The sequence below is a fragment of the Bacillus rossius genome, chromosome 14, assembly GCF_032445375.1.
Source record: "Bacillus rossius redtenbacheri isolate Brsri chromosome 14, Brsri_v3, whole genome shotgun sequence".
Lineage (NCBI taxonomy): Eukaryota > Metazoa > Arthropoda > Insecta > Phasmatodea > Bacillidae > Bacillus > Bacillus rossius.
Genome location: NC_086341.1, coordinates 47108211 through 47132238, shown reverse-complemented (window position 1 = coordinate 47132238; position 24028 = coordinate 47108211). Strand labels below are relative to the sequence as shown.

Here is a 24028-nt window from a genome sequence, read left to right as displayed (position 1 = left end):
AAGAAGGCCTGGTTTTCGAAGAGTCTTTGTCCTAAAGAAGTCCAAGGCATACTGAGTGCGGGTTACTGTAGACATCACTTTATGGAGAAGCTTGTAAGATATGCATTACAATGATCGTTAATTAAGACTGGTGGTTAGATACTTGCTTGTAATTTCTCAGATATAAGTGGCATAAGGGGTAATATTTGTGGACCTATGATATGTTTAAAGGCCCTCACACTCGATCAGTCCTAACTATCAATTCGTACTTATTTGTAAATCAACAGTCGGAACTGTCGGACTGCTGGGCTCGATAGCACTCAGTCCAAATGGCATTGTGTGGGAGCAGTCTCGCCAGTCCAAACAGTCAGTCCACCACCTGAGTGTCGGGACAGACAACTTTGTTTGTACTCTTTTGGTTGCTTTGCTGTTTTGTTTTCCCTTATTCTAGCTGAAAGTGCAACTGCAATTGTGACATCCAAGGTTTCTTCCATATTCCACGATGGAACGATACACCGAGCAGCAGCAGCAACCACAGGACTGACCGTGCATGAGGAAGGCCAGACTGTCAGTAAGATAGATAGGAGATAGGCTTGTCAGTAGCTGTTCGGGCGATGGATGCTCCGTCCTAAGAACTGTCTCTGAAGCTGCTGGACACCAGAGCTGTCTTCCACACGATTCAGCTCATGTTCGTGTCAAGTGGCCGGCAGTTCGACCGCCATCTTGCTTGCAAACCGTTAAAGATTGTTTTAACGTGTCTGATTACGAATGGCTGTACAGTGTGTACACTTGGGTGTGTTCGTTGGACAGCAAGAAGGCCGGCATGTTTAGTTACAGGGGCGGCCAGGGAGTGCTCTCACTTTCAAGGAACGGTTCGGGGCTCGGCGCGACCGCGCGAACACAGCGCTCGCGGCGGTGGAACTCGGCAACGCCGCGGCTGTATAAATAGCGCTGTTTACGGGAGGCTCGCCCCAGCTCCGACCTCGCTCCAACTGCCGCGGCTTATTATAGAACACCCCGCGACCACCATGTATCGATATCATATCGATACAGCTGCGACACATCCCCGTTTTATCTACAAAAATATTTACGTAGAATGTTCTATTGACTCGACTAGAGTATGTATCGTCTCGACGACAAGGCCACCGGAGACAGCGAAACGTGAATTTTTTTTCCTAACCTAACTAATAACTAAGAGTGTTTGGGAGGGGTCCGGGTTAGAGAAAGACTCTAAGTGCGTCTCAGGCCGAAGCCTATACGCTCTAATCTTGCAGGGTTTAAGCCATGCAGGAGAGGAAGCATGCATCATGTGCTAGGAGGGGATTTGCCAGCCATGGTAACGTTTTAGCCATGACTAACTCCCCTCACTGACTGTCCTAGACTATAACTAGATAAGTTGGGCCCAGGTAAAACCTGCATAGACACAGGGGAAACCCTGGGCACTTACATGCGGGATGCAAAAATTTCATGCATTAATAGCAAGCAGGTTGATTACGGGAAACAGAAGGATGGTTCCGGAAGAAGAGTTGGACAGAGTAGAAATAAACTACTGAGCAAAGGGCGGGAATTTGGGCATTGCTGTTCGCATCACATTGGGTGGCACTGGTTATTTCGGGGGCGAATTTGTTGTTTCCCGCCAGACTGCCAGCCAGCCTACGTGACGTCACAGAGAGAGAGAGAGAGAGAGAGAGAGAGAGAGAGGTTGGCAAAGGAGCTGGCAGTGGTACCATCCCAACGGAGTTAATTGGGGTCACCGTGGAAACCCGAAACCAGGAGAGCCGCGCAGGGACATGAATAACGGTCATCTGTCTTGCAAATCGACACAGTCAAAACTTACATCGCCAAAACTGACACTGCAGAAGTTGTTTATAACAGCACATTTAGGTGATGAGGATGTCATATACAAATATTTAGACTAACATGTAACACACCGTAACTATGAATTGCAGTGAGCAAACGTAAATTTTGGCAATAATTCACGATATGCTATGGTGAGGTAGAAATCTGCCCGAATTAAAAGAGTCGAAACATGGAGAAAGTCCTCTAAGATGGCAGCCACGGGCTAAAGTTACCCAAGCGGCCAAGGTGTAAGGTCAAGGTCATGCAAGATGGTGGCCTCGCGCTGAGCCTTGCTGTCAGACAGCCATAACAGCATGTCGGAGACAGCAGAGGAGCCCTGGTGACCTTGGGTCCAGAAGCACAGACGGCGATCAAGGAGTTCCTCGTAGCGCAGGTCAGACGGACGTAAAGTTCCGCCGGACTCGAGGGCCTACAAACCATTCAAGGAACGACTCTGTGTTCGACTGGACAACATCTGGTTGATCTCGAAAGGCAAGCGTAGTTCATAAATAGTTGCGTGAAAGTGTTCAGTTTAACATGAACAGTTGGTGGAGAAACATAATTTCTGTACTCGTTCAGTTTCTACCGCTGGCTCACATCATGTTTATCATAAGCCACCAAATTCAACAGTGTGTGTAACAATGCTGATATGACGTAACCAGTCAGACCTATGATAACCAAAGGAGAACTTCTGCTAAACTAACTATACACCCACATGGGGGAACAATGACATACGAATTGTCAGGAAAAACCAGGAGCACACGTAAAAAACCAACAGAAGTCTTGTAAAAAATCATGCTCTCTAAATACACATTTATTCCTATGTTTGCATACATAATTTATGTCCTTAAGTATGTACATTAAGTATATTTTAGCATAAATATACATATATTCTTAACATATATATAAGTTTAATGCATATGAATATTTATAACATATTTATAAATCAATACATATTATAAAAGAAAGTCATCTTGCCGCGTCTGTCTGTCTGAACGCGATAAACTCAAAAAATACTGAACGGATTTTCATACGGTATCCACCAATGAACGGTGTTATTCATGAGGAAGGTTTGGGTGTATGATTCCTTAAGGTTTTGTGTAAATTGGCTGTGAATGTGGAAATGTTTTTAATGCTAGATTGCCGTGAGTGTCCTGTGACCTGTGAGTGTCGTTTCTCTATGGCCACCAGACATACAAACTGTGTGTCATTTCTCTATGGCCACCAACAACCCGGCCTAGTGACATGATTCCTGGAGTAAAGCCCATGGTTCACGTAATTCCTTAAAAATATTATTTTGTTATCTTTGTTTATTTCTAACTTAATGATATAACGTTTTGAGTTAAGTTTGTTCCTTTTTAGCGATAGTTTGTCATGTATTATTTTTAATGTTACTTATCTTCCTTATAACTATGCATTTTCATATATTTTGTTTTTAGTATTTTTCATTATTTTTTTAACCTGTTGCCTCTTTTCATTTTTAGGTAAGGTATCTTCTTATGTTTTTATGTTTGAATGTTAGGGGCAACCTCTGAAACTACTGATCCAATTCTAACAATTCTTTCACTAATATGATGCTACATTGTCCCTGAGTGTTATAGAATATTTATTATTTTAATAAATATGTGATTTAAAAAATTCTCAATAACTGTGAAAACGTCGTCTGGTATACATACAACCTATGAGTGTGATTTCTCTACGGCCACCAAGCCACCACTTTTTTTTTCTATCACTAACCCTTCAACGGCTGTTATCGCAACTACAAAAAGAGAAAACAAACCCAGCTAAGCGGATTATTATCAGCTATGACAATTCAATTCAATAGGTTTTTATTGACACTCTTTGTACACTTTACAGATTTTGGTATTGAAACATGGCACTCCAGCACTCAGTGCTCTTTTACTTAATTTTATTTATATATTCATTTCTGATATGGTTATAGTAAAACAATATTTAAATTAAAGGAAAGTTTAAAAAACCTTTAGCAATGTTTTTTGGAGCCTCTTTTGGCTCAATGTCTTTGTTTTGAGTCTATACTTAAAACACATTTACACTATATATTATTTACACTTTAATAGGAACAAATAATCTTTCACTGTACATAAAATTAAAAACATGGCTCTAAAATGTAACTATTTACAAACATGGAACCGTGGTGGGCGTCCATGGCTGTTCACGTCGTATGAGCATGTGGTCGGTGTCTGTTGGTCTGGTTTCACACGTGTAGCCCAGTCAGGGTGGCCTGCCAGGGTGGTAATAGCTGATCAGTTGATGATTGTTGAATATTTCGACTGGTACCATTACTTTAATTTTTAGCCGAGCGGTAAAGCGCGGGATTCACTATAGTAAACTGACTTTCGAAGCGAGTGAACACATCACGCGTTGTCTATCTTTGAGTATTACTTATTCATTTTAATATTCGTGTTGGTTACAATGTATTGTTGTATCCATTATTTTTTCGATTAGGTGTTGGATGTCGATGTTGGTTACAATGGTTTTTGTGCATTATGTTCTTCAATTAGGAAGTGGAGGTCGTATGTTTTTATGTATTGTCATTAGGTAGATAGGTACTTATTTCATAATTGTAAATCTACTTTTTTTTGAGTGAATTTTATCTGATATTTGTTTTGTAATATTTTTAGGTTCACACGAAGTAATCATGCCTCGATGAAGATCGGATATAGGCCGCAGTGTGTCAACTGCCAAAAGACTTCTTTTCAACGAAAATTATAAAGAGAGGGAAGACCATTTATCCTTAGACCGTGAGAGCCAGTTTGTAGGTAATGGTGAATTTCAAGCCGTAAATGTCAAGACAAATCTTAATAATCTAAGTGTTTTGGTGCAAGATGTGGAGGAATTGACCGAAAAGCTATATCCCGATATAAATAACATAACCACTAAGACACTAAATTGGTTTCAAGAAAGGGATACACTATCACCTACAAATGAACAAGTTAATAAAATAAATGAATTTTTTCTTCCAAATATTAAAGTATCATCACAAATATACAACTCAGGTGACCCAGTCGTGAATAGGGTGGAGGCAAGATATTATCCATCTTAATTTTTGAATTCTTTGACGTGTCCCGGAATTCCTCGTCACAAATTAATATTAAAAGTATAGGTGTACCTATTATATTAACCACCTAAACTGTGCAACGGTACGAGACTCAAAATAGTTAATTTAAGAATATTTTTGATCGAATGTAAAATATTAACTGGCTACGGAACTGGTGAAACTGTTTTGATACAAAAAAAAATAACGATGATACCCTCAGAATTGCCTTTTCAGTTCAAACGGCTCCAATTTCCAATTAAATTAGCTTTTTGAACGACTATTAATAAAGCCCAAGGTCAAACTTTGAAAGTTGCTGAAATTGACTTAACCACTCAATGCTTTTCACACGGCCAATTGTATGTTGCACTGTCACGTGTAACATATAAACATAGTATGTTCGTTTTTATACATAATCCGGTAGAAGTTATCATTGTTCGAGGCAACAGGCTGATACGACACTACGAGAGAAAAAAATATGTCCGGGGCGGGTTGCTAATGTAATATATATTATTATTAAACAAAATTTTATTTATTATATTTTACCTTATAGGTACCTAAATTACAGTAACAATTCAATATTTCAAATATAAAATAACGAGTATAATAATAGTAGTTATAATTTAAAATTCTATTGACTCTTGCCATTAAAATGTAATTAAAAGTTTTAAAATATCCCATTCCAAAAATTACTAAATATTTGATTGAAACAGATTTTCACCTGACATGAACTGTTTGCTTTTCTATGTTTCTGTAGTTTCTATTGAGAAAGATAATGGGGTAACTCATTTCGCTTACCCACTATTGTATATAAATTTCCTAGAGTTCGATCATTCTTATTTCTTTACAATCTCTGGACAAACGAACAAATTTATTCTTAAATAAATGAAGTATTTTTTTCCAACAACTTTAACAACGTTTTTCATGCAAAAAAAATCACCTTTTTATTAATTACGCTAGATGCCAAGTTTACAATTAATTTATGCTATTCATCATCCACGTTATTGTTTGTAAAAATAAACAATGAACAAAATTGATTAATGATTATATAAAATTTTAATTATATAAGAATTTTTTTACAAGTAATATTATACAAAATATTATTTTATAATTGAAAGATAGAATTTTTGCTGTAATTTAAATATCAAGTAATATCATATTAATAAATATATTGCAGCCTCCTGGGATCCCTAGGTCCCAGTGGCCTACACTTCCACGCTGAAAGACACACAAATACAATGCCCAATATGGTTTAGGCAGCCAAAGTCGGGTGTTCTGAACATAATAGCTGAGTGATCTTAAACAAGAGAACAAGCATAATTGTATTAACTAGACGTTATTCTTATTTACTTTCCAAATCCGGTGACAAAACTATATTGAGACAAACCTCAAAATTCAAATATGTGATTAAATATGAAAACAGCACAATAACGTACAGTAAATAACATGACTTTTAACGAAATACAAAGATTAATGCCGCAGCACGCTGAACAAATGCATATACATGGATATACGTATTTATTTGATCAAATTATTAATTTTTGTAACCAGTAAATGTATCATATGATTACGAAAGAAGTGACCGGCAGCGAGACTCGAACCCCTCGCTAGTGGCCGGTGCCAGGGCAGTGTGCTACCAGCACAGCCAGTGCGGGCACCCCCGCGGGCTGCTCCTGACGGCCCAGCGCACACGGTCATACAGACAGGCCTGGCCGGTAGCTTGCTGAATGGGCGCGTGAAACCCTGTTTCGTTTAAAACTCTTTTGACGTGACTCTAATGAATCGATGAACGCCGGCTGCATGCACGAAAAAGTGTCCCGTTACGCTCATGGTTCCGTTACGCTGTGTCCCGTTACGCTCATTGTTCCTTTACGCTGTGTCCCGTTACGCTCATTGTTCCGTTACGCTGTGTCCCGTTACGCTCATTGTTCCGTTACGCTGTGTTCCGTTACGCTGTCGGCGAGTGCAGTAACAATAGGTTATGTTACAATTGACTAAACAATTATGGTGATTTATATAATTGATGATAGATATTTGATTACAGTTTATTTACATAAAAACTTGTTCATAATTATATTTAAACTTTATAGCTAAACGCCAGTTTTTAAAATTAATTACAAGTCATCTACACGTGAACTGTTTCGTCGACTGTTTATAAAGTGAAGTGAAAAGTTAATGTGGTTTTCATTGCTTATTACAACAACAATTTCGGCAATAAAGGTTAATAATTCTTGAATTTTAAAAATCTGATTACTATTATAATATCAAGTATTTATTCTTTTATTATTAAAATAAAAATTATACCATTTTATTCATAAAAGTATGCAATCATTTCATCAATGTTTTGTTATGACGTTGTCACGTTAAACTATCGTCCGTAAACCGACTTTACAGACAACCAATTTTTTATTTTATTTGGGAGATTTTTAGGGGCTCAGTGCATAGCAAATAACTTGTATCAGTTAAAGGCTGAAGTGTCGAGAATGAGGGTCCAAAACAAACTGAGATCTCCCATAAGAAAGCAGGTTTAAAAAAAAATTGCGTATTTAAATAAAGAATATTGATGTTTTACTCATTTTAATCTTCCGGTTCAAAAAATAAATCATGAGTTCGACAAAATTGAAATTATGACATGTGTACCTTCAATAAGTGTTATTCTGTCAAAAGGGGTTTTTGAGAACCAGTAATTCGTTTTTAATGTAAGATTTCAGCTGTAATTTTCTTGGTATTGTAGCGCAAATTTTTTTTTTCATTTAACAGGGTCCTCAGGCATGCAGAAAACTAGAGAAAAACGTGACAGTTCTGAGCCGCGACCTTCATCACCGCCAGGCGCTAAACAAGAGCGAGGCATTCTCTCTCTCGCCTTCAACGTAACTGACAAATGCGATAAACTTTTAAGGCACTGCTACAGATTAGGCTTTTAACAAGCACCCAAAAGTTTTAAAAATAATAGTTATCTGGGAAAAAATTTCAAAAGTTGAGTATTAGTAATCAGGAATAATATCATATTATAAACGAAACTCCCGTTTAAGGCAACGCTGATGGGTCCAACAACTACTAGCGCCGTTAGTTCGCAGGCCGCCGCAAGCTTCACTGAGCCGACGGGAAATGAATGTAATATGCCAGACGTATACACGAGGGTTGTTTTTTTTTTTCAACCTCCGATGTGCTATAAAATAGACAAATTTACATAACATTATAATTTTGCCACCATAAGTTCAGTATGGTCTTACTTATTTTTCTACAAAATTGCCCAAACGATCGAGGCATCTGTCATATCGTGAAACAAGAAGTTAGCCGCCAATGAGTAGAGATAAGAGGTACAGGGCCAGCGCCTGGATAGCTCTCTCCCTCACAACACCCCTGTGAGGCGGGTGGCCTAACACTGAGGCGCACTGGCTCCAACGCCAAGACTTGCCGCCAGAGATGCGAGTAGTGGGGCATAACTGCAACTGCCGGTTCTGACTCGGGGAGACATTAGCGCCCCCTTTAACGCCTCAACTATAAGGTAAGTAGGCAGTATTAATACAATTGAGCAGTTTTATTTTTATAATTTTTTACTAATTTTACCAATCAGTTCCACTTCCTAGCGACAGTGGGGTGATCGAATTGAATTACGAAGTCGCTGCAGTATTGCTGCATCGCCAGCTGAATTTTTATGACTTCATTTCAGCGCAGTGTTGCCAGGTTTCTCGGGTACGTCTCCGTGATGACCTCTAGAAGGCCCAGCTCGTATTGAATATCACGGTGCTGTGCATTATAATTTTTATTTTTGTATTTCCATCAGTACTAAACCGACGTCCGATAGTCCGGCATGACCGCGGTACCGCGCCTCCCACAGTGCCAGCTCCTGCCCCGCTGATGACGTCACCCAAACAAAGCTATTTCTCCGGCTGCGGTGGCGTCACTGAGAGAGGTGTACGTTGCCAAACCTCCCCCCTCCCCCCTCCTGCTGTGGCCCAGAGCGACCCCCCCCCCCCCCGCCCCACCCCGCGCCAAGGCGATGCGAGACAAGCATCACGGTCACGCACGGACAGACACTTGAGCTCTAAAGCGAGGCGCCGCGGTCATGCCGGATTGGCGGTCTTGCCGGATTATCGGACGTCCGTGTAGTACTGATCCACATACAAAAATAAAAATTATAATGCACAGCACCGTGATATTTAATACAAGCTGGGCCTTCTAGAGGTCATCACGGAGACGTAGCCGATATAACCGGCAACACTGCGCTGAAATGAAGTCGGAAAAACAAATAGCTGGCGATGCAGCAGTGGCGGTGGCGGGAGGTGAAGGCGGTCTGGGGTTGTAGCGGTGGTGTTCGGGCCAGCAGGCTGGGAGGATGCACGGGAATGAGTGGAGGCTAGCCGGCCGCGGTGTCCAGTGTCGAGTGTACCCGCTACTGCCGGTCAGCAGGCCCGCGATGGAGCAGGGAGCGGGGAGGGGGCGGGCCCCGCGGCGCGCCATATAAGGCCGGCGGCCGGAAACGCGAGAAGCGTCCCGGGCTAAAATTGTTGCGGCGCGGTGTAGCGTGCCAGCGGCTACTAGCCGCGCCGCGAACATCGGCCGCGAGGGAGGCGGCTGTGTCGTGTTTCACCGCCCCCGCGGCCGTTCCTTTGCGAGCCGCGACTAGACACTGCCGCACCACTGCACGATCCCCGAGTTCCCCCCCCCCCCCCCTCCACACACTCCACAGCGGAGAGCGCCCGTCACAGCTTACTGACAGTTCTCCACCGTCACACTCTAAAAAATTTTTGTACTTTTACAAGGGAAATTCTTAGAAACCCTGTTTGCCAAGTATATTTCTTGCAAAACTACAAGGCAGAGCCTTGCAAAATCGCACATGGTACAAAGCTCTCTGCCTTGTAGTTTTACAAGTAATATCCTTGGCAACAGGGTTTCCAAGGATTTTCCTTGTAAAATATACAACAATTTCTTTCAGTGCACAAATTGAATTCCCTTCAGATAGAGGGCGCCCATATCCATGGGCAGGGGAGGGCCGTGCCCCCCCCCCCCCCCACCAGCTTTCAGGAAAAGGAAATTTTTTTAGGTGGTTTTGAGAAGTTTTGGAAAATGTTGAGTAATTTTTAGCACTTTTTGGCAATTTTTGAAGGTCATAGCCCCCCCTCCTTCTTCAAACTATCATATGGTCTGCCCCCCCCCCCCCACAAACTATCATAAGGGTGCCTTTACTTCAGATCCAGTTTGACAGAGACACTTTGTTTTGCATGCGCTGTTTTGATCAGTTCCACCCCTCCCGGTGCAGACGCACAGAGCTGGACGGCAACTCGAGACGCACGAGGGAAGACAGACCACACACGCGCGTGTGAACACTCCCCCGACTGCAGGTCCCAAGCTGCTGACCATCTCCACGCCTCCAGCGCTCAGCGCTCAGCTCTGTCACTCCCATCACTTCTGGAGGCTACCTCGTGTTCATTATGGAAAAAAAATTGGTTGTCTGTAAAGTCGGTTTACGGACGATAGTTTAACGTGACAACGTCATAACAAAACATTCATGAAATGATTGCATACTTTTATGAATAAAATTTAATCATTTTTATTGAATTATCACTATTTTTTATGGATACAAAGGAGTGAAATGAAATATACAATTTAATTGATAAATTTACTTATATTTGCACTCATTAATTCAAATATGCAGGGCCGGCGCGTCCATACAGGCGAACTAGGCAACCGCCTAGGGCGCCAAGTAGCTGGGGGCGGCGCAGCACGACACATAACAGCTGATATAATATGTTTAACGATTATTGAAACTAGATGACAATGGATTTTTGTAACAGTTTTGAATGTTTATATTGATAAAAGTAATTATTTAAAGTCCACGGTGACCTATTTATGATTTGTAATAAGTAAAAAAAAAAGCCTGCTTACATTTGATTGTTGACAAAATCTTAGGCTTACGTGATGTATATTGAGGCAAGGACAATTTTTTTTGTGGTGGCCGACGGGTTTAGGGGGGGGGGGGGTGAAGGTTTTTCGCCTAGGGCGCCAATTTACCTTGCACCGGCCCTGCAAATGTGTTTATTACTTTAACGAAGAGATTATTTTAACTATAACGTTTATACATGTTTGCTATTTAACTTCTTCCAATCTGTGTTATTCTGTTAAGGATAGGACGATGATAGGAAAAGTAGGAAACGAATGGGAGTGTTTCAAGTTTAATGTGCCTGGAAAAAGTCAAATCGATGGTTGTTCCAATTAACTGGAAGAGAGATAGATGCGGCGCAAGCGTACAATGAGCGTAACGGGACAATGTGCGTAACGAGACACTTTTTCGTGCGTGCAGCCAGCTTTCATCCATTTATTAGACGTTGTCACGTCAAAAACATTAAATTAGAATATCTCTTATGAATTGATGAAGTCTGACTGTGAAATTAGTATACAGCAGTGGCACCTAGCGGCGCGGAGTGGAAAATAGCTCGACAACAATGCAGTAAATTGTCTCGCGCGTCGCCAGTGCTAATTGGCCAGTTCCCCATATTGTCTTATCACGATGTCTGGTTCTACTGAATGACTACTGCTGTACTTACCTATTCGGTTTGTGTGCGGGTGTTGAGCACCGCACAGTCGCGCCAGAGGCTAGAGGACAGTCTTCTATGGCAGTCACGGCTACCACGGACTAGAGGTGGGTTGTTACAGAAATTTTCGGTATCTGTTCCAACCTGATACTGATACAGTAATGTACTAGTTACAAATATCTGATACTTCTGTATCAGATAGAGAAGTAGCGGTCCCAGGAATCAACAAGGTACCAGCATTTTCGTTACAGGGTACACATCCTCCGTGCCGTCATCACCAGCGTAAAAAGGTATCGGTGTCTCTGATACATTATTTATCACGCCCGGTAATTCTCTACCTCTGTTACTCTCGTGCCCGCCTGATACAACCAGTATCAATCAGTTCAACATTCACTGCAGTTCGTCCTGGCCGTGTATTAATTACCCCCATGTACATTGTTGCGGGCTGTCATGCTTTGTAGTTAGTATCTTTATAGTGAAATAAGGAATGGATAAGTGCAGGAAAAAGACTTTATTTGTGTGGAATTTTTTCACGGAAAATAATGAGTTTGCTAAGTGTAATTTGTGTAAACAAAAACTGAGTTATAATGCAATACTATTTGTTAAATAGTGACTGAACTTGCAAAGTGTTTTTTTTTTTTTATCGATATTGCCACTGCTATCTGCCTGATGTAACTCAAATGTCTATTGATATAGTACGCTCACTAATGTACCTATCTGTTTTTTTTATTTTTAATTTTTGATAAAATCGTAAATATTTAATGTATGAAAACACTAGTTACTAATTGTTTTCAAAAAAAGAAAGTCCATATGTTGATTACATCTGTTATTAGGGTCAACTGAGAATTTATTTGCATTTTCATAGTTGTTAAGTGCACAAATATAAATATTATATCTTGTATTAATGTTCTTTTTAATATTAAAATTTCATTAGTTTTATTATTGAACGAGTCTGTGCACGCACTGCGCTCTGAGCGTACTTTGATGTGGGACAATAACCAAACGACTCGTAACAATTTCGCTCTGCGCCTCTCCTTCAACGCCTTCCCCTGCGCTTCCTCCCCTACATTCTTTCCCTTCTTTGTCCCTTATTCGTCGTTCCTGCTCCCTCCCCTTTCACAAGCTCCGCCCAAGTGACCGTCATCTGCGATCGGGTTCTGCGCACATTGGCCGTGGTGTTGTTCAAGGCGAATTCTGACCTGATACTAAAGTACTTGATACTTGAATAGTGTACTCGTTTGCCGTTCCTGATACAGGCGCGTATCAGTAACAAAGTATCAGGTAGATACTCTGCGACCCACCTCTACCACGGACACACACTCCCTCCTGGCCAACGAAGTAAAGCCACTCGCAACTTCATGTATTTCATTAAGACACCAGTGATTGGGCTCAACTTACAAGTCACCAACTTTTCCTTAGACATAAAAGGGTCGGGGTGGGGGGGGGGGGGGGGGGGGGGGTGGGGAGAGAAATCAACTCATGTTTCAGTTTAAACAAAGTAAAAAAAAAAAGTCAAATACCAACACTTTACAGAACACTCAATAAATGCACACACCCACACTAACCCTGACCGATTTCCTGTGCCGGCTGGGCGGATGTTGCTCAGTGGCGCCATTCATATGGCCTTTCCAGCACTGCTCGGATGTTTTAACTGAACCATTTTTAAATTTCTCGTAACATACTTATTAAAAACCAACACGGGAAGCCTTCTTTTCACAGACGAGCAAAAACCCGAAGTTCATGCTTTTTTTTGTATCTTTAATGTAGCTATCCTAACCAAATCAACCGTCCACTATGTTTTAAAGTAGGTATTTATAATGTAGCTAACCTAACCTAATTGACAATTAGTATCCTTTTATCAACACCGCCATATTTATTTACAATGCACAAAAAAGAAACAACCGAAGATGCACGATCGAGCGTTTGGCTCTCTCGTCTGTGAAAAGGATTCCCAACCAACACAGGAGAGTTACAAAACAACACACTGCAGCTATAAAATTTTGTTTTTACCTAACGTTGAAAACTCGCATATGGGTTGCACAAAACGTTTTAGAACTAAAAATCTGCATAAATTGTGCGATCCATTCACGGGTAAATGCGGTGTGTGTGCAGAACAGATTCGACGGCACTGTGAGGGTGTGGTTTCTGGAGTCACCACCAGGTACACGTGAGACACAGTCGGCGGAGAGGACTGCTCTACTGGTGCGGTGTTGCTTCGTCACACGACACACACGCCTGTGCAAACTGGCTGTTCCACACCCTTCCATCCACCAGCACGTGTTCACACCGAGTTACACACACTCAGGATGCAATGCCACACTAACCACGGACTATTAATTAGTACAACCAAAATTTAGGCTTTAGTGGATGTGGACTTGCACATAACTTTTAAATTGCTGGCAATTTTTACTTATTTGTAGTGTGTGAAACGAATCATACAGATATTACCAATTCACAAGATAGTTTGACATTACTGGCAGTAGCGTAGCCAGGATTTGTGTAAGGGGTGGGGTTAAGAAGCATGGTCCTCCCCCGGGGAAAAATTATGATTTTAAGGTGTAAAATAGTGCTATTTGAGCAGTTTTCGGTACTTAACTTTAAATATTGTAATGGTAAAAATATTAACTTTTTAATAAAAAAATTGTTTGAGTGATGGTCAGAAATTAATTAAATATATTTTAATCAATCCAAGTGCCTTGTCTACGTCCACTCAAAATCATAAATCATGCTCGAAGCTCGACAATACAAAAAAAAGGAATAAAAATGGTTGGGTTTCGGCAGAACTGGCCTATTCCTGGAAACAATTAGCTTTAGCTTGAAGAGTTACCCAGTCACCACCTGCTCATAATTACCGGGCTGGTTAAATACAATAGGTGTAAGATATTTGAAAACTTGGGACCCGTCACGGCGTCACAACCTTATAGCTTCTGCTCGCGACAGGGGTAGGGGAAGGGAAGGAGAATCGGTAGGGCTCGCTTACTCTTCCCCTCCAGTGCAGTGGCCGGTGATAGCAGTAAGACACCCAGGCTTTAAGCTAACCCGCTTTCAGATAAGAAAAAAAATTGAGGCTAAGGGGGGGGGAGGGGGGGGGGGGTTAGAACCCCTAACCCCCCCCCCCCCCCCTGGCTACGCCCCTGATTACTGCCCAAGCTGCAAAGCATTTGACTTCACTGACCAGTGAATAGTTTTGTGACACATAAGAAATTACTCACTTTGAAATGAGAACTCTTAATAAATTATTTTGTTTAAATCTTTGATAATCATGGTATAATATTTATATTGGCCTATGTAGCACATTTTTTAAGAACTAACATGTAACATGACTGGTAAGGTAATTCTTAAGCTAAACAAGTTTATTCTTGCATCCTCACCAGAAAACAGTAACCAGTGTATGTACAAAATAAAATTGGTCCGATTTAGTCAACAAAATAAACTTGGTTGTACTGTACTTGCAATGTGTGTTGGGTAGCATGCTTCGTTTGACGAACTATACTATATTTCTACGCAACTACCTATGTTCATAGTTTTGAGATTATCACAACTATTTTACTTCTGCAAAGCACAGAACAGCCACTAAGTACAAAATTTAAAAGCCTACTTTGGGGGCAAACCAAAAATCTACAATTTTCTTGTAACATTATGTACTTATATACCTTATAACGTTATAACTTTAGATATTAATGAACTATTTATCCATTTTTCACTTAACCAATTTATTTAATTAAACATATATATTTTTGTATTGCATGCATATTCTGTAGACTATTTCTTCAGTATGTTAACAATATTTTTAAGTTCCAAATAACTAAAGATGTGAAAGAAAGGCAACTGTTTATAAAAAAAACAGAGTTTTTTTTTAATTCTTACAAAAAAGCAAGGATATTTACTTTTAAGTGCACATTTTTTCGATAACTTAGAAAAAAACACACCCAACCCATACCTACTTACCTTTACAGAAATTCTATGCCATAAATGTATTCTCTTACTGTATTTAATTCTTAGGTGCAGAAAAATTGTAATATTTAGTCATGAAAAGACAGCATAGTGAACACTTTGACACCTGCTTCTTTCCGGTGCCACTTTCAACAGTATGAGCGATTTACATGACTTCTTTAAAACACGAAGTGGCAGATACGAGTGTTGCCACTGCAGAAGAAAAGCCATCGTTCAGAAACCAAGCGTATGAAAGGTAAAAGTAAAGAACGTGGCGAGAATAAAGGGGAGGGGGGTGAGCTTTGCTGATTGACAAGAGGTGAGGAGGGGCAGGTATTGGGATGAAAATGCCCGAATATTACCATTTCTAAAAGAAATCTCCGTAGAAAAAAAAAAGTAATACCAAGTTAATTAATCTTTCGTTTGTTTACCTTTTTCAGTTTGGTATAGTTATAGTTTATGCCCATGGAACAATCATTCAAAGACGTCAGAAAAATACTTTAAAAAGGAGATAGCTTTTTTTGCAGCAATTATAAAAATATTCAGGAAAAAGTGTACATACTCGAGTGCAAATATTATACTGCATAAGGCCATTTTATACATCTGACTGGGGCCTTAAAAAATGCTGATAGTGGGGAGATCTATCAAGTCTAGGGAGATAATAAAAAAAAAACCATTACTTCCTGACATGTTTTTGAATCGTTCTGTAAGAGGGTGTTGCAATACTTCAATTAGTTTCACAGTTCTTGATTTTAACGCGTGGTTAGGCTACATACATTACAAATAGCATCAAATAGAACCGTTGGTAAGATTCGGATAACTATGTTAAGAATACTGTGAAATACATATTTAAAAGGTTATCTAATTTAACCTGACCAAAGTAGTTTACCATTTAAATAATTTTACAGTATTTTTAATGCAGCTAACTTTACTTAACTCACAGTCCACACTATATTTTAAGTATTTTAAATGTAGCCAAACTATCCCAAACACAACCATCCCAACATTTGTAGTATAGCTAACCTAACCCAATTAAACAGTCCACCATTTGTAAAGCAGTTAAACGAACGACTTGAAACGGTGGCAAACACTTTCAGAAAACAACTCAAAAACATGTTAAGAAAAAAAAAAATTAAAAATATTCTTTTATAGAATTACCAACTATAGTTAAATAAAGAATTTTTTTTTAAAAAAATTAGGAAAACATTGTTTACGTTATTATCAACATTTCTTCATTATTAATTCACAAAACCACACAATTTTCCTAAATTTTAAAGGCCTTTATTTTACAAGAAATCCTAATATTAAAATTCCTGTTCACATTCAAATTGATTCACACTAAAAAAACATATTTGCACAGCCCTAAGTGAACATTGGGCTCATAAATTATTGTTTTAAAACATACAGTAATTCCTACTATTATGTACGGAAGTTATTTATTAATCAATAAAACAGTGCATTTTGTACATATTTATGTTTATGTGTAATATAACTGTATTTAAAACTATTCACATTAAGTTTCATACTTGAAAACATTTGTACAGTAAACTCTTGATTATCCGGGCCTGGATTATCTGGTTTTCGGGTTATCCGTGCTTGATTTTTTTTATGAAGGTGTAAAAAAAATGAGGGGGTGAAGCTTTTTTTTTTTTTACTGCTGTGTCAGACCCTTCAGACCCTCGTTCCCCGCCACCTTCACCCCCGCCACCTTCACCCCCGCCACCTTCACCCCCGCCACCTTCACCCCCGCCACCTTCACCCGTCAATTTGTCACACTTTAAACCAAAATGGAATGCCTTGACTGCTGCTTCGGCTCCAACTCCCCCCCCCCCCTCACCCCCCCCACCTTTTCATTCTCTTTTCAAGCGTTCTTTTCACAGCGCCCCGCCACGCTAAAAAAAAAAAAAAAAAGGTCCCTCTACCTCCTTTACCTATTGGAATATTGCATCATTAAAGCCTTTAAAACTACACAAGAAGAGTGCTTGTGTTTTTTTTTTTCACGCACACGCATGCAACGAGGTCTCACACACGCACAAAAGGAACAGGGCTCTGGTACACACGTAAACACATTGGGGGGAGGGCTTCTTGAAACCGCCGAGCGAGAGCGAGAGCGAGAGAGAGAGAGAGAGAGAGAGAGAGAGACAGAGAGAGAGACAGAGAGAAAGGGAGCATGTTGTTTGCCACCAGACACCCCTTCCTCCCCCCCCCCCCAACAGCCTTCATTCTTTCTCAACAGATACTGGTCCACAGCCCCGGTGCCAGCATAGCCACAACCCTCTCTAGCTTTGCAGCCTTTGTTTACTGCGTGAACCTTTTTTTCCTTCCAACTAACGGTATTTTTCCTTGTTTGACGATGCCATTTAAATCACTCTTTCTTAGGAAAGAGCCAACAAGGAAGCACTCGTAATAACCTGATTAGTTTAGGATTACTATTTACGTAGTCAAACTGACGGTGCATTTCAAAACTCTCGTAACTTCGAAGGTCTCGCATTATCCCATACTCGTAGTTATGACTGTAAAGTGCATCCTAATTTTAATAGGCGGAATTAACAAGAAACAATATCTTGCCGCGCGAGGTAGAAAAATAAAATGCAATAGCTGGAAGGGGGGGGGGGAAGGTGTATAATATTGTGCTGTGGTTCAGACACTTATGTTGTAGTGACCCCGGATAATAGGTCGTTAAAAGGGTGGAGGGAGATGCTGAGTTGGGACTGCCGCCGCTCTCCCTCCCGTAGCAATAAAGGGGACAGGAGAAGGATGGTGGCAACATAGTGCCAGTATTGTTTACCGTCCAATAAGCTGGGACACGGTATACAAAGCCTTTGCTTGTACTCATAGAATTATACTGAAGAGACACTCTTTTGCCAGTAAATACACCATTTTTAAGTGGTGAAACGGATTATCCGGTTTTTTTTATGGGCATTCAATTATCCGGGCATCGGAAGGTCCCAATTAACACGGATAATCGAGAGTTTACTGTACTAACAAAACAGCAGTGACACACACATTTCTATAGTGTTCTGTAATTTGTTTTGGAAATTAAAATGTTCACTTACAAAGAAATTGCACCTAACAATTACAACTTACATAACCCTAAATACTGAAAACTAAACATTTATAGAAAATGGCGAAATTAACATGTACGATACTTTAGGACACAGATTAACCACATCCAACAAAAAAATTAAATGCGTGAAACTCTTGAACAAATGCATATTTTTTTTTCTTCATAAATAAAAATATAATTCAAAATACTTATAAGAGGAGAACAGCAGAACCAAAAAAAAAAGTGCTTGATATAACACGTGATTGGAAAAATAACTTTCATACAGAATAAATTTACGAACTAAAGATATATATACAAACAGTGCTGAGTGGAAAAAGAAACACAACACAACACAACATAACGTAGCAAAACACAAGCAGAGACGTGCTCCGGGGCTCCGGGCTGGCGAAGGCACCTGTTGGGGGGCCGTGTCCCGGGAGCGGCACACGCCTCCCAGGACCCAGCACCGCGCTAGCGAGCCGTCGTCAGTACCCGTAGCGATCCTGCAACGAGACCACGCCGCCCTCCGTGAGCTCGCTGATGCCAGAGGCACAAGTCAACAACCTTGCATTCAAAACAAGGAGAAAGCCACCTTTGACATTCTATACTTATTACTAGCTGCGCGACCAGACTTCGCACGGTTGAATTATTTGGGGGGGGGGGGAAATGAGACCAAATCTCTTATTTACAGTTATAATAAATGAAATAAAATGAAAATTAATTAATATTGACAAAAAACTTAATACAATGCTTTGTAATGTACCGAAGGAAAAACGAATAGCAACGATGGTTTCCCAACTCTCGAGCACGCAACGTTGTCATGGAGATGAAGTGCCCGCTGCTTCCCGGGCTTAAACACCAATCAACATTGATGATCAGTTTATTATTACAGTCAAACCTCTCTGAAACGACCCCTCACGGTTCCCAGGAATAGGGTCGGAATAGAGGGGGGGTCGTAATAGATGTTTTCCGAAATTTTCAGTTGATTTCAACCCCCCCCCCCCCCAACCCCTTTTCCCAAACCGCTACTCGCTAAGAAACCAGCCATACAATGGCAGGATGCTGTCACTCACAATGCTAGACGGCTGTGCTTTAAACCTTCATGACAAGTCCGTCGCCCTACAGGCCACCTCTAAAGAAAATATGTCAATAGACAGTTTATTTTTACTGGTTAGATTACATGTACGATTTCTTGCTTGCCGTAGTTAAATACACTAGAACCCCGATGTCACAAACCCCGGATTTAACGAAGCAGTGATTTTACGAATACATTCTCGAGAACCGTCAAAAAATTGGACATTTTGACCAAAATGTGAAAATCAGAAGAAAAAAAATTTAAAACAAAACAAAATGAAAGATTATTAAAATCTGTTAACTTTAACACACAGCGTATTTTTTGTGTCGGCTTTAATATTTCCAATAATGTTCATGTGAGAATAACAAAAAAATAATGGGACATTTCCTTTAAAAATACGGCAGCAGTAGCTTGTGCAACGTAAGTGGGAGCGCGGGAATATCGTCTAGACAGGCTGGCGGCAGCACAGGCGGCGGATGCATGACGTCATACGGCTTACCTCTCCTTCCCTTGTCTAGACTTCAAGGTTCATCCCTCCCAGGCATACAAACCATCGTGTCTCTCTCCCCCTCCTACTTCAACGTCCTTTGGCATGTGAAACTGTCAACATCCTTCCTCACCTTCACCAAACTGTGTGCGACTAAAGCCAGGTTTGTATAGTCCAGTTCTGGTAAAATGAAAAATTTTTAAGGGCCCCCGCGACAGCCATTTACCGTTAATTGTTTTGATACAAATTGTTTGTTAGTTACACAACATTATTTCTGAAGGAAAATCACTGAAACTTCAAAATTTATTTAATGGAAAAATTTAGCAGGGCCGTAAAAGTATTCATTTTTGCCGCAAATGAACTATACTCGCCCTTCCTGCCGGACAACATTCTCGGCGCGTGACGCATGGCAACTACAGTCGTGTGCCGCGCACAGCCACGAAAAACCTACGCAATTTCCAAACTATACTATATATCCGACTGGAGTCTGTTTACGAAAAGCATTTAAGAATTTGTTAATGGTTCTTTTGAGATAAAATGGCTAAAAGACATGTTTTCGAAGTTTTAGGTGTAAAAAACCCGTTACAAATTTCTTGAAAGTATCATAGGGAAATGCATTACACCTTTATCTTTATTTTTCCGCCATATAATGTTATGGTCACCGCTCAAATTTCACTGTTATCTGACGGGAACGAGATGACTGCGCGCCAGTTCAGAAGCCTTGCACTTAGAGGTTTTACCGCGCTAGAACTACCATTGAGCGTCGATCTTATCATCCCGCTTCACTAACACACACGCTGACCAGACGGCGCCCTAAAGCTGATTAGAGGAAGCATGTAGAAATGCAAGGCAGGAAATTTTTCCAGCTTATCAACCAGGACCCGGGCAAGTCTTGACTATTAAGCTTTTCACATTAAAATATAAGAGACTTGTATTGTGTAATTTCGGTGTTATTTAGCGGTTTTTCTTAAAAATCGCTTTTTTCGCATTTTCCATATAAATTCGCGGAAAATTTCGCGATTTCGCGATTCACCATATAATCGTGGCCCTAGTTATTGCTCGCGCGAGAGGAGAACGTGGAATGTTAGAAGAAAGATAAATGCGGGGTAGACAGACGGCAGCCAGTGTGTTTCCTGCGCGGGGAATAAGTGGCGTAGCCTTTTTTTTTATGCTGGGTGAAGCGACCTTTTTCTATCAACCCACGGGAAAAATTAATTGCTTGAGCTGTCAAAATAAACATCGCTGCGGCAGTTAAAACAAGTCGAGGCGGGCGTGCATCCAGTCGGTCGCTGTGTATTGTCAACCGATAGTAATCAAAATCAAGAGAAATCCAGCAGGTAGCTTTGCCTTAACTGCGTACCACACTAGACACTCGCAATAAGCTAAACGTAAACACGTTGCCACAAAAACCTTTATCTGCACCCTGCCGACAAAGGGACGTGGAATGGGGGTTGTTAAGCGCTGACAGCGGTCGACAGGAAGCACTCGGCAAGAGAAACGCAGCAACACGTTACTCACCACAAGAAACTTATTTTCTGTCTGTTTATCTTCGGATTTTCGGCAATTTTTTCACGGTTCCTCGAAATCGGGTTGTAATAGAGAGGTGGTCGCAATAAATGGGGTCGCAACAAAAAGGTTTTACTGTAATTATAAATTATTAAGACCATTAATCGAAATAAAAACTAAACCTATCTCTCAAGTTGGAAAAAATTACACATAAATGCCAATTTTCATCAGAATCGGTTGACTTGGTGAAGAATTCACTGGAAACAAACATCAGGACACTGGATTTATATATATTAAGATATAATATTTATAAACAATAATTAAGTATTGAGACTGAAAGATGGTCTCAAAAATATATATATTCAATGTCTTTTTTGCCCTCTCCTCTCTTACATAACCGCACAGCATTGTCCTCATCTCACCGAGCAAGACGGGACACAAAAATTTCACAGCAAAAAATTATGATTCCATGCTACTTGCAAGTAGCAAAAAATTTTTGAAATGTCACCCACCAACACGGATTTCCACAAAATTATGTGTACTTGTTGCCTCGATGAAGTTATGAGGCCATATGAATTTTTTCTTCATTGGTCCTTATAGTTTTTTTTTTTTTAACAAAAGGTCAAAGTTATATGCATTTGCTTGAATGTGTCACTCTTGATACTCCTTTTCAGGAGTGCAGCACATTGCTAAAAAAAATAATATTTCAGCATGTATACTTGTTTAATGTATGAAATTATTCGTGTAAGTGAAACAAGGTTTATAGATTCCGAGAAAAAAATTGCCTGAAAGCATTTTTATGTTTTCTTATGGCTTGAAAAAATTATTCAAAAATGAAAAGAGCACGTTGTTTCAAGTGGCGCGAGCGCGGAAACGCCCACCCACCGCCCACCTGTATGGACGACATGACCCCGTTGGCCATGGAGCTGAGCTTGCCGGCCACCTTGGTGACCCCCTGGCGCACGCTCTCCCGCACGTCGTCGAAGTCCGGCGTGTGCAGCTGTGCGGTCAGCCCCCCGCCTCCGCCCCGGGCGCCCGGCCCCCCGCCGGGCCCCGCGCCGAAGTAGTCCGCCGACGAGATGCTCGACGAGCCCTCGAAGCGGGTCAGGTTCGCCTTGCGCTCCCACTGCAGGCAACACGACCGCCCGTCTCTGACATGCACACGGGACGCACCTCTCGTTCCGGTGGGACATGCGTGCCTCTAACACCCACGAGCAGGAAGCAGCTGCGTCAGTGAACTGTTACCTCGTTCAGGGTAAAATTTTCAATCCGGATTGAACCTGGGGGTGGAGTGAGGAATCTAGATTGAGATATCACTTAAAACACTTTGTTGTGGACTGAAGTTGGAGTGAAGTGAGATACATAATCCACTCCACTTGCTGAGGTGGACTGGACTGAAGAATCCCGATGGAGATTTTACTTTAAACACGGACTGGAGTGGAAAGAAAACACGCACGAGCAAGCCGCCGCCATATTGCATTGTTTGTTATTGGTCTCGTTGCATTACAGGCATAATTTGCAGAGCTGCCATCCTCAAATCACACCCATCAGTAATGACAATAAATATGACAAAAGTACGCGTAAATCATGCACGATAAATTTTTCCTAGGGGATTACGACACAGACAAAACCAGGACAAAAACATGCAAAAAAATATATATATATAGGCCTATGTATATTAATACAATAAATAGTTTTTTTTAGATTCATTAATTTGCACTTGCAAGTTGCAAATCTAAAAAAAAATATTTAAACAATACAATCATCTGAATATGTAAGAAATGTCAATAATTTTACTGTAAATTTTGTCTTCAATTCAAAGTATTCAAAGTTAAACTTTTGAACAACTTGTCTTTTTTTTTTTTTTTTTGCTTCTTTTATACTGGTTGGATGAGAACTGTCTTGTAAACAAACAACAGAAGACAAAACAAAATAAATTGTAAACAATAACTCTGCGTTCGTTACTTTCGTTTCTTCAGATGTAGCGAAAAAACGATAGATTTATTGCTCGCAATGGCTATAAAATGTTTCGCATGTTTCTTTAATTCAATGTGCCGTCTACAGTCATCCCTTCCACAATGTGCAATCGAAAAGTCACACGTGCATACATTACAAAACGCATGGCGTTCCGAAACATTTGAAGAAAAGCATGGCCATTCTTTTGAATAGTGAAGAATTGCCTACTTATTTTTTTTTCCCCAGATACACATTGTTCTGTCACACGCTTCATTTCTACAACCGGCACTGAAGAACAACACTATTGAAATACATAACAGATTTTCACGTCTGTAGACACCACAAAAACACATTGATGAAAAAAATGGCTTTCAAGAAATAAGTTAAAACAACACATGTTAGCCAAAGTACCGTACAAAAATTATTGTGATATAAGTAGCCAACAAACGAAAAATCTGAGAATATGTACTAGTTGTATCGTAAAACGGACGTAATACTATCCCATTGTTATCTCAAAACACGAGAATTAATATACTTATTTTTGACAGTATATGCACACGGGATGTATTCGAACTGCGTTCACGAAACACGCACATCAGAAACTGAATTTTTTACG

General features: G+C 40.5%; 1 protein-coding gene and 1 long non-coding RNA gene across 3 annotated transcripts in view; one reads left to right on the top strand and one right to left on the bottom strand.

Moving 5' to 3' along the window:
- LOC134538876 (uncharacterized) overlaps positions 1–24028 on the top strand; it is a 47975-nt gene that overhangs the window by 2338 nt on the left and 21609 nt on the right. Inside the window, exon 1 of one of the 2 annotated variants that reach the window (XR_010076227.1) lies at positions 11437–11516. The exons of the other annotated variant lie outside the window; for it this stretch is intronic. This is a non-coding gene — a long non-coding RNA (uncharacterized LOC134538876). Of the gene's footprint in view, positions 1–11436; positions 11517–24028 lie in introns of those variants that run through there. 2 annotated transcript variants of the gene reach the window in all.
- The window catches only part of LOC134538875 (ADP-ribosylation factor GTPase-activating protein 2), a 33787-nt gene continuing 26360 nt past the window's right edge, over positions 16602–24028 (bottom strand). The window contains exons 10-11 of the mRNA XM_063380454.1: positions 22349–22582; positions 16602–18891 (exon numbers count right to left, since the gene is read on the bottom strand). Of these exons, the coding sequence (XP_063236524.1) occupies positions 18874–18891; positions 22349–22582 (252 nt within the window). The 3' untranslated portion in view covers positions 16602–18873. The remainder of the gene's footprint in view (positions 18892–22348; positions 22583–24028) is intronic.